Here is a 15,945-nt window from a genome sequence, read left to right on the forward strand (position 1 = left end):
CCACTGGGTCTGGTTTTAATGGAGCAGATTTGTGTATTGGAGAGGAAATAAAGGCTTGCAAAATTCAACTTTTAAGTAAATTCAAGTAAAAATATCACGCTCACTCTATAGAATGTTGTATAGCCATGTCAGTGACTCTTTTTCTCATGAGTCCAGGAACCCCATTCAATAGGCAAAAATTTGAGGCTCAGTTTGAATTTTCTAAAATCCAAAGAGATTTATAGAAATGTATCCACAACAAAAAAAGGCAAATGATTAGCTCTCTTAGACTGACTTAGAAGAGTTTGCTAGAATGAAAAAAATTTGTTTGGGAGACCCAAGGCAGATATCAAGCTCTTAGGTTTTGAAAATAAAGCATGACTTTTAAACACTGGGTAAGGCAGTGAGGATTCCTCTCTGAAATTTAGAAAATTCAATAGCTATAGAACAGCAAGGATCTCTAGAAATAAGACCAGGATTCTGCTGAACCAGAAAAATCTTCTAGAGGTCAGTGGAACCAGACTCCGTAGTATTCAAAGAACAGAGTTAAACACATTGTCTTTATCATTAAGAATCAAACTATATGAGAAGTTGCCTTCTAATGAAGGAAAAGGTAGATACAAAACTAGACAACAAGGAGACATGGGTAAGTTCTATTTCCAAAGCCCCGACAGCACTGAAAGTAATCATTGAGGCAATCATAAAAATAACATCATTTAAGGCTATTCTAAACAATTTACCACATTAACTTATGTAATACTATAACCCTATGAAGTAGGTATTATTATTTCTCCCATTTTACAGATGTGTAAACTGAGAGACAGGTTAAGAAACTTACTAAGGTCATAAAAGGTCATGCAACTAATTATACACATTAAAAATGATTTTTAAATTAAAACCTAATAAATATTCTGTCATTATTTAAGTTATCTACTTAATCTGTATTTGAAGATCTCAGGAAACATACCTTCTATGCTGAAGCTACTTAAATGTTTAAATTCTTCAGAATCATCATATTTTGATGCTTTGGCACTAGAATCTGTCAATATGATGAAGAAGCCTTTCTTGCTGTATAACTCAAAAGCACTGTAACCAGGAATCCAGAGGCCCTGATGGTGAAAAAATGTGGCTCTCCGATGAAAGGCGGAATTCACCTCCCACAGTTTCAGACTAAGAGTGTCATCATCATGGACATAGAGAAAGTAGTTTGGCCTTTCGGCAGATTCCAAGGAAACAAGTGCCAATGCTGTAAAACAGAGCAGTGTTTGACAACTCCCTGGGTTCTCTGGGGAAGGCAGATCATCAGCACTGGCATTATAAAATTCATTTATAAAGCTGACAAAAACAGAACTGCACAATTGTCATACATAGTTCGTGCCAATCTCAAAGATTTCAGAAATGAATTATAAGATCTCTAAAGGAAAAAATAGTATTTTAATGCAATGCATAAAGTGACAGCTCCAAAAGTATTCAGTCTTTGATAAGTTCCATTTTTTTAAATAATTGATCATGTCTTTGGGGGGAAAAAAGAAGTATCAACTTAGGACCCCAGAATGTACAATTCCATACAAATAGTTGAACAGTTAATTGGACACACATTTGTACTTGCAAGCTTTAACATTTTCAAATGTACAAAATCTACAAATGGCTAAATTGGATGACAGAAAAGAAAAAGAGAATAGAGAAACAGATCAATTTAAACATGGTGCTGCATTTCAATATCACTGGATTCTTAATGAGCAGATGTTCTTGCAAGTGATTTTACTGCATTAAGAAAAGACTATTTGCTCAACATTATTGTCTATTTCCCAAGAGATGATGAGAAAGCTAATGAACAACTACAAAGCATTTGAGAAGTGTCATGCTTTTGTGTTACGCACTTTAAAAGTTTCCCTTATATTTATAAAACCCATGGCATAAGTTTCTTCATTAAGATTTTAGATTTAATTTCTTAAACCTTAATTTCTTTAGGTCTCAATTCCTTAATTTAAATGTACTAGGATCTTTCTATTAAAAAAATTAATTTTTGTAAGTCATACAATGAAGAGCTCTCTCAAATCCAATAAACGATTCCAAAGGCATTTATTGTGTCCTAAAACTTACAAACCCCTCTGCTGAGCACTGGAAGATGCAAAGAAAAATAAAAGATATTTTTATAAGAGAAAAAATATATAACTAATATATAAATTAGAACTTTAGACTGTGATAGGTGTTTTCACAGATTAAAAAGAATTAAAGGAGCTCTTTTTACAAGAATGGAGCAATTTATTTTAACTGGAAAATCAGGAGATTTCTCTGAATAAGTGAAACTTAAATCGGATTCATTCATTCAATAAATATTTCCTAAGTTTATAGAACACACCATGCATGGTTCTAAGCAGGGTAAGAATAGTAACAATGTAGCCTGAACATCATGGATCAGAAGGGAACACCAACCACCAGGCAGAACAGGTGCCAAGTGGATACGACCAGTATAGATCTACAGGGGCAAACCAGTAAATGTGGTGCCAGGTACCACGACAGACAAGGCCATGTAAGAAAAACAGAGCGTCTCAATGACTATCTAGACTTTGATTTATGGTCTTAATTTAACTTCCTTGATATTAAATCACAATTTTTTTTCTTTTACTTTAATCTGGCATTAAAATCTTTCACATGTTAATTATCAGCAGACTATTTTTCAAAAATTTCAAATTAAGTTCTGTGATTAATGCTATGAAAACTAAAGCTGTGCTTTCTTTATTTGGGACCAAAAACTCAACCAAGCAATTGCAATTCTAATTGCATCTATATATGCCAATAGATAAACAAAGAAATGATTTTATATACAAAAGAGAGAGCTAGTTCGTATACCAGTGTCTTATTTTATTTCAAATCCTTTAGAGCACCTAGAAAAATGTCATAAACATATTAGATTCCCCAATTAATATTTACTGCATGAATAAATGAAAAAAGGTCAATGGAAAACTAAATTCTTATTTTCAGTTGGAAATTATACTTACATGATGCCTTCTCTTTGAAGAGGCCTGGAGTGATCATAAAATTAAAAAATAAATTGCCATGAATACTACTTCTTGGCAGAGAGAAAATGCTTCTACTGGTCATATTGGCCCCCAGAATAAGGCCAGTCTGCCCATAACTTGCCAGCATATATGGTCCTTCTCCAAGCCCTAGTTAAATGCAAATGAGAGAATTATAAGTTGGCATAGGAGTTTTACATTTCAAGCTGTCATTTCAATGGAATAAATTCTAATACCAAAAAATACTCTGAAAATTACTGAGCATTTAAACATTCATAAGTAACAAAATAACAACTCTTTTCAAAAAGAATATATTATATTGATCTGGAATATATACATAGTTAGAATATGCAGTTTAGAATATATATATGCATGACTGCGTATGTGTATATGTTTATGTACATGTATACCTAGCGGTGATGGATAAAAGGTTGACTTAAGCTTTCTAGACCTCAAATTTTCTCACCTATTTGAAGATGTTTGTCTAGGTAACCTTTCACTCTAATATTCCAAGACTCTAATCTACTCTCAATAAACTTAAGCTTAGTTCTATCAATAGTAAGGTATTTTGATAGTCTTCTAAAAATCATCTCTCCTTAATAGGTTGCATTACATTAACACAGAATTCACAGACATGATATACAATATTTTACTATTTTGGGGATTACTGAATTTCATCAGTGAGGTATGTCTATAAAGAAGAAAATAAGATGATGCTGAACAGAGAAGTCAAATGTCATTTTACTTATGCTATCATTTCCATACACTTCAATGGTTTCATATAAAGTGAAAAATATATACTATAGTAAAAAAACTACTTAGTGTAGAACCAAACCTGAAACTCAGTCAAAGTAGTATTCCTACAAACTTCATCTTATAAAGAAAACTATATAAATTAATTTTAAAATTCACTGATATTAAACATAAATTGATGCGTTAAGTTTTATGATAATAACGTCAGTTTACCTTCAACCCAATCTCTATGACATTTAATGTTTTAAAATAAGTGAGGTACTATAAAACTTTGAGGTTTCTTCTGAATTATCTAAATTACATAATTATTAGCTGTGTACTTTTACAGGTATATGTAGATATTTACGTTGTAGGTTATGTAAAATGCTAATATAGGTGCAATAGGTGGTTTCAGAAAAGAACAATCTGGTTGCTCTCAGTGAATTTCACTTTTCCTCTTTTCTCCAATTTTTATCTCAAGGACAGTTTTCCTTTCCCAGCCTACTCTTAAGATGGATGGAAAAAAATTCAAAGAAATGCACAACCTGGGTTTTTTCCCAGACCAAGCCTAAGAGAAGGGGAGAAGATAATTGGATTAGAGCGTTACAAAGTCTCCTGAACAGGAAGGAGAGCAAGAACCAAAATTTCCATCATGAGGAACAGGAGAAGGTAGGGATTATAGGACGAATTATCTTCAAGTGCTGTCCCATCCACTGACTCATCAGCTGAGACACTTCACCACTGAGCAGCTAGGGACACTTCTAAGCCATGGGGAAGGAGCGTTAGGAGGGACTCACACACCTTGAGTGCACATGGAGCTTTGAAAACCTCTGCCCCCCACACCAAGATGGAACTGAGCAGATGCAGTGAGGAATTTCGCTATGAGCCTGGCAGCAATGGACTCCCCACCACTGTTACAAATATATACCCTGCACAGTTTCTCTATGAGCCGAAGTCTACAACGTCCAAGAAAACTATATCATTAGTCTCCACCACCTACTAGCTCATTTTCTAGGGAAGACAAGAGCAACATAAACTTCCAAGATGAAAATATACACCAATTTAGATTTGTGTGAATATGTAAATAATGTACAAATAGGTATATAAACATGTAAATTATGAGATTCAATTCAAAATGAAGACGACATATACAACTACAGCTTGTGGGCTTCAAGCACCCTCACAGATGTCCAAGAGAAGAACAGGAGAAAGGAGATAGACCACTAAACAAAATATTCTCTCCCCTACTGCACAAGTACCTTCCTACAGCAACCTGAAGAGACAACTGTCATCTGAGAAATCCATTTGTATAAAAATCGAAAGCTCCTGAATTGATTCCCAGTTGATGGATATCTTGTGTCTGAATTGTTTTCCTGCATTTTCACTAGCAATTGAGGGACAAAAGTCACTGACTTTATCATTAATTTTCTGCAGGGAGAATTATAATTTCATTGTCTACTAAAAGCAATCATTTCCTGTAGTGATTATTTAAGCACAGTATTAAGAATATCTGATCTAATAAAATCACTCTGAACTTAAAACTTGCACAATTTTTAGCAGGATCTTGAAGTCTTACTCCCTACAGCAATATAACCTTTATATTTTTAGCAAATGCCATAAAAATGAAGATACTAGAGACAGTCATCGTGTGAAGGATTATTGAACTTATCTCAGTAGTAACCTCTGAATTTTCCTACTTTAAAAAAATTTTTCCTCCTACAGAATCACAATCATTTATCTCTGCATTTGCTTTGAATAATTTAAGTATTTTAATAACATAGTGTCCAGAGAAAAATGCCAGCTATGAATGTCCAAAGAAGACTAGGTAAGTTTACAATAGTTGTGAAATTATTTGAGATGAAACAAATTAAGAATACTCATTTAAAACTTTTTTCTTTTTATTACTATCAACAACTTCCACAATTCTTTATTCCCCTTCAATTATCTACCTTGATCACGTTACTTTCACAACTCTTCCTCTCCTTGGCAGGTTAACTCTGTTCCCTATTACTTTGATCATAGGAAACAGAATCTCTGTCTCTCGTGGGTCTCATGAAGGCCGAACGCCCCGTGTTCACCCTCTGAATACTACCAATACAGTATTACAAATGAAACTAGAAGAACTGGTTTGAAGAATCTTGTAACACATTAGGGAAACAAACCATCAGTAGAAGTGCAGCAGACTTATTGACAAAAAGCAAAATGTACCAAGCAGCAAGAGGTAGAAATTCAATATTCATAGAAAATTCTGCTTCTGTTTCCAAGGGCCTGCAGAAGGAACGCCAGAAAGTACAAAGGCACAGATGGAGATTTTCACAGCAGAACTGTGTGAGGCAGGAATTCTTAAGCGAGGAAGTTATTGGAGCGTTTTCTCAACTTGCTGTCTGTGTACGTTGTGTAGAGCATATGATAACGATGTGCGGTGATCATTCCTAGACTAGGATGTGCTACTAGGCAGTGTAGCATGGAGATCAAGCTCGTGGGTTCTGAACTTAGATTGTTTATAAATGCATTTACCACATTTTGGCTAGACGACTTTGACCAAGTTATTTAATTCACCTATGCCTCAATTTCCTCCTTTGTGTTAATAATGATAATAATAATGTTATGCCTTTCAGGCATGTTTTGAAGCTTAAATTATATGATATAGGTATAGTTAACACAACAAAAGCCATTTTTATTATTAGGTACTTAATATTAGGCAATCAGTCTCATCTTAAGCATGGAATCCAAAGGATTGATGTGGAGTGGGTGTGGTGTGGGAAATACGTTTGGTTTAGATTTTCTTTAACAAACACAGAATTTTTTTAATGTGGGATTTTTTTCCTCTTCAAACTTCCAAAGATATAACAGAAACAACCAAAGACTAAAATGTCCATTTTCTTTTTAATTCATCATCTCTATTTTACTAAAATTTTCTGGCTTTCTTTGTACTTTTACAGCTGACAGATTTCTTCGTGGCTCAATAAGTCATGGAAAATACTTTGCATTGGTTGGTTGGTTGTTTTCTTTAATGGATCAGCTTTCCTATAACTATTAATCTAACCTACTCATCATGGGTTTTTGTCCAGTTACTGTCAAAATGGACACCTCCCTGGATCATCTTATTTGTCTGAATTAGGTTTAAGTGGCTATGCCTTCCTCATTAAATAGGTTTGACAAAAAGCAGGCTTCAATTCTGCTAATGTCTGGCATTTTCAATGAGGATATAATTCTCTGTCTCTTACATCTATGCCTTAGTTTTAGGCAGCACCTCCTCTTAGACTTCCCATTGCAAATCTGAATGCTTGGGAGACTAGGAGATTTTCATTATTACTAAATCAATAAGTTCTCATTCTGATAAGATATAAATAATTATTTTGCCTAAAATGATGGCTAAATAAATTCCTATATTATAGTTTGTTTCTTTGATTTCCACAACATAATAAAAGTTTGAATAATGTCCATATTTATTCATAATGATAAAAGGTGTGCATTTGGTATATATCTTTCATCCTTTTTACCTAAAAAATTAGCTAGCTTTACTCATTCATTCATTCATATTATTCAAAAACTACTGAGAGCCTCCTAGGTGCTGAGAACTTAGTTACAACACTTTTATTTTACAGGGAATAAATTTTAACACAAATACTTAGAAATTTAGATACATTTTAGAAGGCAATGGCTTTCATTGAGTCATACAGTTGGCACTTGAACAACATGGGTTTGAACTGTGCAAGTTCACTTATATGCAGATTTGTTTCAAGAGTAAATACTACAGTACTACACAATCCATGGTTCGTTGAATTTGAGGATGCAGAATTGCAGATATGCAGGGTGACTATAAACCATACATGGATTTTCCTTTTTTTTTTTTTTTAGTTATCATAACAGCACCATTTAATAAGGGTTTATTTTGTTCCAGCAGTATAGGTGACATACACTGTCATTTAAGCTCACAACAAACATAGAAATAAATAAACAAAAAAATTAAACTTAAATGACTTAACCAGGTTCTCAATGTTTATACGTGACAGAGACTGGACTCTAATCCAGATCTGACTTCAGCTGCAGTTAATGACAACCACACTATAGCTTTTGGTTCCCAGCAAAGGTAGTGCGTTATTAGAAGACCACTAAATCTCCATTCAGAAAGTCCTGGAAACTGTCCTGTGACTCAGCCCAGGGGACTCAGCTCTACCTCAGTTTCCTTCTTACGTCTCTAATCCTTCCTGGCCCACTTGCCATTCCCTAAATGTATACGTTCCCAACTTCCTACCTTCAGGCTGTATCCTCTTCTCCTGAAAATCATCTTTTCCTCTCTACACAGCCATACATGGATTCTCAATTGCACAGAGGGTTGGTGCCCCTAGCCCCCTCCTTGTTCAAGGGTTAACTGTATGCCAAATTATGAACTCTTCATACCTTGTTCCCAGCAAACTTGTTCAAAAACTTTGAATTTGAAGATATATTTAATAGAATACTATAGTGATATTCTTTAAATGTCACATACCTTCATTATAATATTCACAATCGAGTGCTAAAAGGAAAGAAGAAGAAATGTTAAACTAAATAAGGATCTCACCACTTATCTGAATACATGCAAGATATGGTTTATCAATGACAAAGTGAAAGAACTCAGAATGACATCATTATTTGGGAGTTTTCTCTGAGCAAAGAGGATTCTTTAAGAGTGCTCTGTAATAATTCATTAAATTTCCTAAGATTATTTTATAGGTAGGCAAGTATATCTGCCAATTTATAAATGTCCACTGAAAGTGTTAAAATCATAAGCTGTTCATCAGATGACTTACTATCTACACAAGTAAATGAAAAGTTTAGAGTCAAATCTGAACACAAATTCAAAATGATGTTTTTAAAACTATGTTTCTTATCATTAGAACAGTGGAATTTCATAGCCATAAGAGAAATAGGCATAAACAGTATCTCCAAAGATGGTATGTAAATAATTTGTAGTTCAAATGTTACAGTCACAACAGTCTAACACAGAACAGAAAAACTTACTTCAAAGTTTCTTTTATAAATCCTTTAGCTATACTACAATTTATCTGCATTGTCAAAAGAATATAAAATTTACTCATCTTAAAGAAATTCTATTTCCATGAGTCCATGGTATCGCTTCTAAGATAAGACAATATGAATCTCTTCATAAGGTTCCCACCTAATGATGATGCCCTGAGAGGGTACTCACAACAAATAGTAGATGATCTCCAGTGAACAGAAACCCCTTCCTGACAACACTTGTACGCATACGCTGCTACACTTGTGCATAAACATTCACAGTCCCCACCAAGGTTACAGTTACACGTGTCTTCATGACAATTTTTGGCAAAAGAAGTAACATCAATCTGAAAATGAAGTGAAAGGTAAATTAATTTCAAAAAGTACTAACTACAACTGATTAAAATTCAACCTTCTAAAAGAAAACTAACTGGTAGATTTTCAAAATTTGCTATTATCAGCTTAACACTGCCACCTAGAGAGTTCTCAATATCTCAAACTTCTATTCATCCAAAGGAATTTATTAGGCAAATGTAAGATCAAAGAACTAGCAACACAGGTAACGGCACTAACAAGTATAACTTCAACATCTGCAATACAACAGATTAATATCTGTAGAAGCTCATTGTTTCTTTATTGGCATATTCGCATGGCATTAAAACAATGTTCTCCTTACAAATGTACTTTTGCTTAGTTTTTAATAATATCTTAAACTATTTTTAAAACTTCTATTGGAACCTAAAATTATTATGTTGGAAAGACATTTAAAAAGTTAAATTTCTAAATAAATTACATTCAATCTTGGGATGTGCTTCTAAAACCATTTTAAATGTGTCACTAATAATACTTTTAAACTATACTTTGGGTTAAGGAGAAGAATGCCCATTTGGTAGTGTCCTCTGAAGAAAGATAAGCATTTATGGCTTTGATCGGTCATTTATGGCTTTGATGATGGACGTAAAAATGTTTCATAAACTGAAACAGATCATTAACAAGCATTATATATGCTGTTAAATAAGATGGAGTGAGGAAGAATGTAAATCAACTAAATGTGTCAGTGCCACAGAAAAACAAACTACCAGATTTGTCTTCCTAACAAGGGTTAGGTAGTATACCTGAAAAGCCAATGGGTAGCTAAATTATTTGTCCTGTTCATCTCAACATTATAGATACAGCAGCACTTGTTTAAATTGGGAAGTTTAGTAAAGCGTTCATTTACCACATTGCGACAAGGAGCGAAAACATCACTGTACAAAATGGAGCATTCTTTCTTGGCATAAGGAAATTTGTTTTGATGTGCCTCACAGGGTTTAAATGATTCACTTGGGGTTTCACACTGTGGAAAAAGAGAAAAGAAAGTTTTTAAGGGGTGATTTCTGAAGCTGAAACCAGAGTAACCTAATCTGACTTCATCCACCACAATCATATCTAATATATTCTCATTCTTTTAGACAGACTTTACCTAAAGCACCTGTGCTCAGCCAACTCAGTGTTAATAGTATATAGTATTTTTGAAAGCAACTAAATTTACTATTAAAATCATGAAAATATTAGAGAGTGAAGGTAAATCATTTTTAAACTGTCAAGTGCAGCATTACATGACTAAAAAATTGCCTAAGCAAATTATTCTCTTTCCTTTAACTTTCACGTCCTTCATTTCTGTCACAAGCCATCCTCTGAGGAGTTGCATACACTCAAGTGTCTACAGGCTCACCTCCCATATACTAAACAATTCGGTCTCTGCCTCTTCTAATCCACCTCCCTGAAACTGGCCTGGAGAAGGCCATCGTTGGTCTCCTCGTTACTAAAAATAAAGGCAACTTTTCAGTCTTCATCTCACTTGCCCTTTCGCTGTCTTTGATTCTGTTTCATACTTTACCCTTCTCACGTGTCTCGCATGTGTTTCCGGTGGCACCATTTTCTGCTGGGTTTCCTCCTGGTTCATTTGCTGCTACTCTTCATCCTCCTTCCGCCTCCCTTCTCTGCAAGACTTGACCTTCAAATCTCTATTTTTTTCATTCTATACACTTCTCATGCCTTCAGCAACCTGAATATAATAGTAACTACCAAATCCATATTTCCAGCCCATATCTCTTTTCTGAGATCTCAAAAATTGGGACATTTCCACATAAATCTCTCTGTCACTTCTCTCTCAACACATTCTAAAATGTACTTATCTTACACCATTGTCCTGTCCCCACCGTCCCCTACCACCCACTTTCCTCTGTGCCCTGTCTCCTGGAAGAGCACCAGTGTCTACGCAATAAGCCAGGAAGATAGGAGACATTCTTGAATTCTCCAAATTCATCTTTCCTATGCAGTCCTTTCAACAGAGGCTGATGTTTCAGATGTCTCTCAGATTTAGATGGTTTTCTAAATCTTCACTGATTTAACATTTCTTAGCTGGATTATAAGAGCCTAACTAATTTAGGGCCTTCGAGTCCAGATCCTAGCACACATATCTTGCAGCTTTATATTTTGCATTTCAGCCATTCCTTACTTCAAACCTTCTACCACAGCCATATTGAACTTCTTAAAATTCCTGTTAGGCACCATATTCACTCCAGTCTTCCTGACACGTTCTAAAGGGATGCTCCCTCCTTTGCTGCTGCACTCTTTCCCATCATCTTCACTTGTATAGCTCTTATGAGTCTTGTAGGAGTCAGCTCAATGGCACCTTCTTGGGGAACCTTCCCTTGACCATCACGAACTCCATGTTGTATACACCTCTATCCAAGCACCTGTCTCATAATTCCATTGTTAAGTTTTTCTACCTCGTCTGCTAAACTAGACTCTAAATTCCTAAGGGCAGTGGCTATGTTTTAATAATAAACATATGTTTAATAATAAATATTTAATAATAAATATTTATTTAATAATAAATATTTATTTAATAATAAACATATGTGTTCATATATCCTGGAAAACATTAAGTGCTAAATAGAACTTATTGAATGATTTTTTTTTTATTTTCAGCTTTGTCCATTAGGTATTAATGAGTCTAAAATTCTTTGATGAGTCCAAATATTTAAGTATTATTATAAATTAGGTATTCCTTAATTCATTTTATATTTTAAAAAATAAAATCTTCATACTTTCCAATGTAGACCACAATGAAATATACTGCTTAAATTTTACTAAACTGGATGAATGTTTAACCCCAATCCCCTTTTATTTTTATAAAAAGATTGAGATATATTAGTAAATTAGGCAAAATAGTAAGGCAACTAACCAAATAGTAACCAACCAGGAAATTGTAGTTGCAGACACTACTTTCAGTTAGAAAAAAAAAGGTTAAAAAAAAAAGTAGAAGAAAAGAGTACAACAAATTTCCAGTTTGACTGTTTTCATAGTTCAGCATTTCTCAGATTGTGTCCCATAGAAAACTATTTCCTTGATAACTAATACACAAAAACGTAAGTCCTGTGTCAGTAAGTTCGGGAATCCCTTCAAACACATCCCTCCCTTAGAGGAATATAATGCCTCAAGAAATCCTTCAAAAAAGAAATATGCCTGACTTAATTTATTCTAACTGCTCCCAAAGGTAAGTTGGCCACAAATCCACTCCCTACCCCTCCCCATCCCACATCCAGCCATGTCTGGAGAACAAATGTTAAGAAATTCTGCCTTCATTTATTCATTACCTTGAGTTGACAAAAGATACATCATTAGAAATACAAATACATTGAAAGAGAATTTTGCAGTGAAAGGAAAAGCATGAGATTAGAAGATGTGAATTTGAAAGTCACTCCTGCTGCTTTCTGGATATATAATATTAGACAAGTCATTTAACCTTCCTGAGTCTCAATTTCTTCATCTATAATATGGAGTCAACACCCTTTACATTACAAGACTGTCACAGGATTACATGAGAAATTAAATGTGAAAGTAGTTTGAGCTTGTCAACTATGAATTACTGCACAAATATTACATAAAATAGTATTACCTAAATAAGTTTTTCTGTAAGGATAAAATGTTTTAGTGGATAAATACAACAAAAAATATTTGTTTAGTTCTAAAATACATATATTCTACTTACCTGTCCTAATGCCCAACTATCTCCAAATACCTGGGCATTTCTCACTTCTAAGTTATTGGATGTGGTCATATCATTTGAAGTACATTTGTCAAAGTTTCCACATAATCCTGATAATTTGTTCTAAAGTAAAAGAAAATTATCATGAAATATTCTATATTCATTTTAACATTTAAGGACTAATATTCACTGAAATTTTCAAGAGATTTAAAATAGACATTTTAAGAATTTCCACAATAACCATTTAAAAAATGTTTCAAGAAGGTGGAATTTCATGTCTATTTAATTATAATTAACAGTTATTTTAGATTCTCAAAAATGTTTTTCCATCCCCCAAATTTTATCTATTCACACTTACCATTGTCTTAGCACTGATATAACTAATAATATAAGTAACTTGGAAAAGTATAATACAAACACTACAGTGTTTGTACAAGTATAATACAAACATTACAGTATATGTCTGAGTGTGTATGTACAAATAGGTGTATATATATATATATATATATACATATTCTGTATATATTTACATATTTACATTTTAATGATGAAAGACCCACTTCCTGTTATGTTTAAGGTTTTCTAAGACTATAAATGATGAAACCATAGAAATAATTTATCTTTCATTAGGTCGTACTTTGAAAAGCCAAAACATTCAAAGCATAACTTTTAAAGAAAAAGTTAACTCTATATTCATATATCATGCCACCATGAGACACAATAAATGAAATCCACATCTTACCTAATTTCTATAAAGTTTGTTATGGGTTATGCAGTGGTTACTGCAAGTGCCATATGGATTATCCACATCAACAGTATCCACTGCATTTTCTCAAACAACGTGAAAAACTTTTCTCTTGGGGAGGGAGGTGGATTAAGAGTACAGGGAAGAATGAGATTCCAAAAGCAATGAAAATCCTCCTTAAGCTTTGAAATTAAACAAACTGACCTCTCTCCTCAGGTACTGAAGAATGGAACGCAGCCCTTTGTAATGGCAAAGTTGGCTGCCCATGCCTCCAGCAAAGCTGACAATAACCTTGGGACTGCAACTGCCACGGCCACTGCTTACCATGTGCCTCTGCTCTCAGAAGCCGCAATACCTATTCAAAGACAGTGGCCTCTTCCGCTACTGCTCACCCCAGAATTTAAGGCAGCAGTAAAAGTAAGGGAAGATGTAGAAGAATAAACGGTTAATTTGTTTTCAAAAAGTAAGGAAGGGAGGATACATGGTAGACAATGGCAGAAAACATAGCTGAAGAAGTATGGCAATGACTAAATTACTTCATCTTCATCGAAGAAATGCAAGATGCCAGCAAACACCGAGGAATAGATTTTGGGGCTTTATTTTGCTTAGGGCTGAAAGAAAATGACTTCAATATACAATCATATCTTAAGTTTATAACATTTTAAAATATTTTAAAATATGTATATTTTCCATAGTTTTATGAGAATTTGTTATTACTATCCCCATTTTTCCCTAACTTGCCACAGATTATATCCATGAGTCTCAATTTCAATTTCAGATAAAGTGGATTTTTAAAACTATATCAACGTTTCAAAAACAACCTTAACATATAAATTTAAAATGTTTAATAAAATTTTAAATATCTAAAATAATAAAAATATTTAATAATATCTAGTATAATATTTAACAGTAAACAATAATTAAAACAATGTAAAATATAAATTGACAAAAATTGTAAACAACCCAGATTGAATCTTCAACCATTAATGGATAATACAAACTAGTACATCCCTACAACAGAGTACCACTTAGCAGTGTATAGGAACAAACAATTAATTCATTCAACAATATGGATGAATCTTGAATGTATTTTGCCAAGTCAAAGAAGCCAGACCCAAAAGGCTATAGATTGCATGATTTCATTTCTACTGTATCCAGAAAAGGCAAAACTATGCAGATGGAAAATAGATCAATGGTTGCCAAGGGTGAGGGGTTGGCAGTAGGAGTTGACAATAAAGAGGCAACATGTGAGAAATTTGGGAATTGATGGATCTGTTCTATCTACAACTGTGGTGGTGGATACACAACTCCATGCATTTGTTAAAATCCACAGAACTGCAGACCACAAAAGTAAATTATTTTACATTTTTTTTAGAATTTTACTGTATGTAAACTTTAAAAATATCCAGAATATGGAGGAAAAGATGGAATGCAAACTGTAATAAATGAATCTAACTCTACTACAAACGTATCAAATAACCATGCTGCAGGGAATGGGAAAAAAAGAACCTGACCTAAGTAACTTTGGAAAACTGGATACTGTAAGGTTGAAGTAAAAAAGAACTGTATACAGCACTTGGTAAAGTTGTTCTTCTCTGGGGTCTGAGTTAGTAATTCTGAAAATATAACTTATTTCTTAAAGGAAAACATCAATCATTTTATTTCTGTAAAACATCAAAAAGGTAAATGTAATTTCATTTTTTGCATCTCATTTGGATTGACCTACCAAATAGGCTGACTTACCCTCCACTGTGGTCCAACTTTGATGTGGATGGTTGTCTTTTTATCCCAAAGAATAGTGATGTCTTTCTCTGGAAAGTATACTACCATGTAGTACCCTGCCTTCCAAAGCTGGTATGTTGGTTTATTTTCCAGAAAAAAACCTGATCGTTTCTTCAAAAAAAAAGAAAAAAGAAAAAGCATAATAAAGAAAAAAATGAATTTCTTGTTTTCTCACCAAAATGTAAACATTAATTAATATCCATCAATAATTATCTATGTACTAGTGTTTTTGCTTAGCCCTGTCTTTCCTGAATTTTGTAGTGAAAGACAGAACAAGTGCATAAAATAGGAAAATCATAAAATTGGTAACAAGATACAAACTGGTAGATAGGCTCAACATGGATAAATAAGCAAAGGGAAAAAGGTATTTCAGTTATAGAGAAGAGCACAAACAAGGCGTGGACATAGAGTACATTAGGGGGATATACCTGCTGACCCAGAAATTCTATATTGATGGTGAATAAATATGATTGAGTACTAAAAATATATGACTTTACCTGAATAATTGAAAAACAAAAGCACAAAGTGTGTGTGTGTGTGTGTGTCTATAGAGAGAAAGAGGTGTTAAGGAGGACAGGGAGATGAATTTCCATAAAAGGAACTTAGGAAGGCTCTTTGCAAGAGGTGGAACATATATTACTGATATGTAA

At 33.7% G+C, this 15,945-nt stretch overlaps 1 protein-coding gene across 2 annotated transcripts in view; it reads right to left on the reverse strand.

Moving 5' to 3' along the window:
• OTOGL (otogelin like) overlaps positions 1 to 15,945 on the reverse strand; it is a 147,729-nt gene that overhangs the window by 56,214 nt on the left and 75,570 nt on the right. For both annotated transcript variants that reach the window (XM_061204876.1, XM_061204875.1), the window contains 7 exons: positions 15,257 to 15,406; positions 12,772 to 12,891; positions 9,952 to 10,068; positions 8,923 to 9,079; positions 8,224 to 8,250; positions 2,982 to 3,149; positions 947 to 1,225 (listed from right to left, as the gene is read on the reverse strand). In XM_061204876.1, the coding sequence (XP_061060859.1) occupies positions 947 to 1,225; positions 2,982 to 3,149; positions 8,224 to 8,250; positions 8,923 to 9,079; positions 9,952 to 10,068; positions 12,772 to 12,891; positions 15,257 to 15,406 (1,018 nt within the window). The remainder of the gene's footprint in view (positions 1 to 946; positions 1,226 to 2,981; positions 3,150 to 8,223; positions 8,251 to 8,922; positions 9,080 to 9,951; positions 10,069 to 12,771; positions 12,892 to 15,256; positions 15,407 to 15,945) is intronic.

This window comes from Eubalaena glacialis, chromosome 11 (genome assembly GCF_028564815.1).
Source record: "Eubalaena glacialis isolate mEubGla1 chromosome 11, mEubGla1.1.hap2.+ XY, whole genome shotgun sequence".
Lineage (NCBI taxonomy): Eukaryota > Metazoa > Chordata > Mammalia > Artiodactyla > Balaenidae > Eubalaena > Eubalaena glacialis.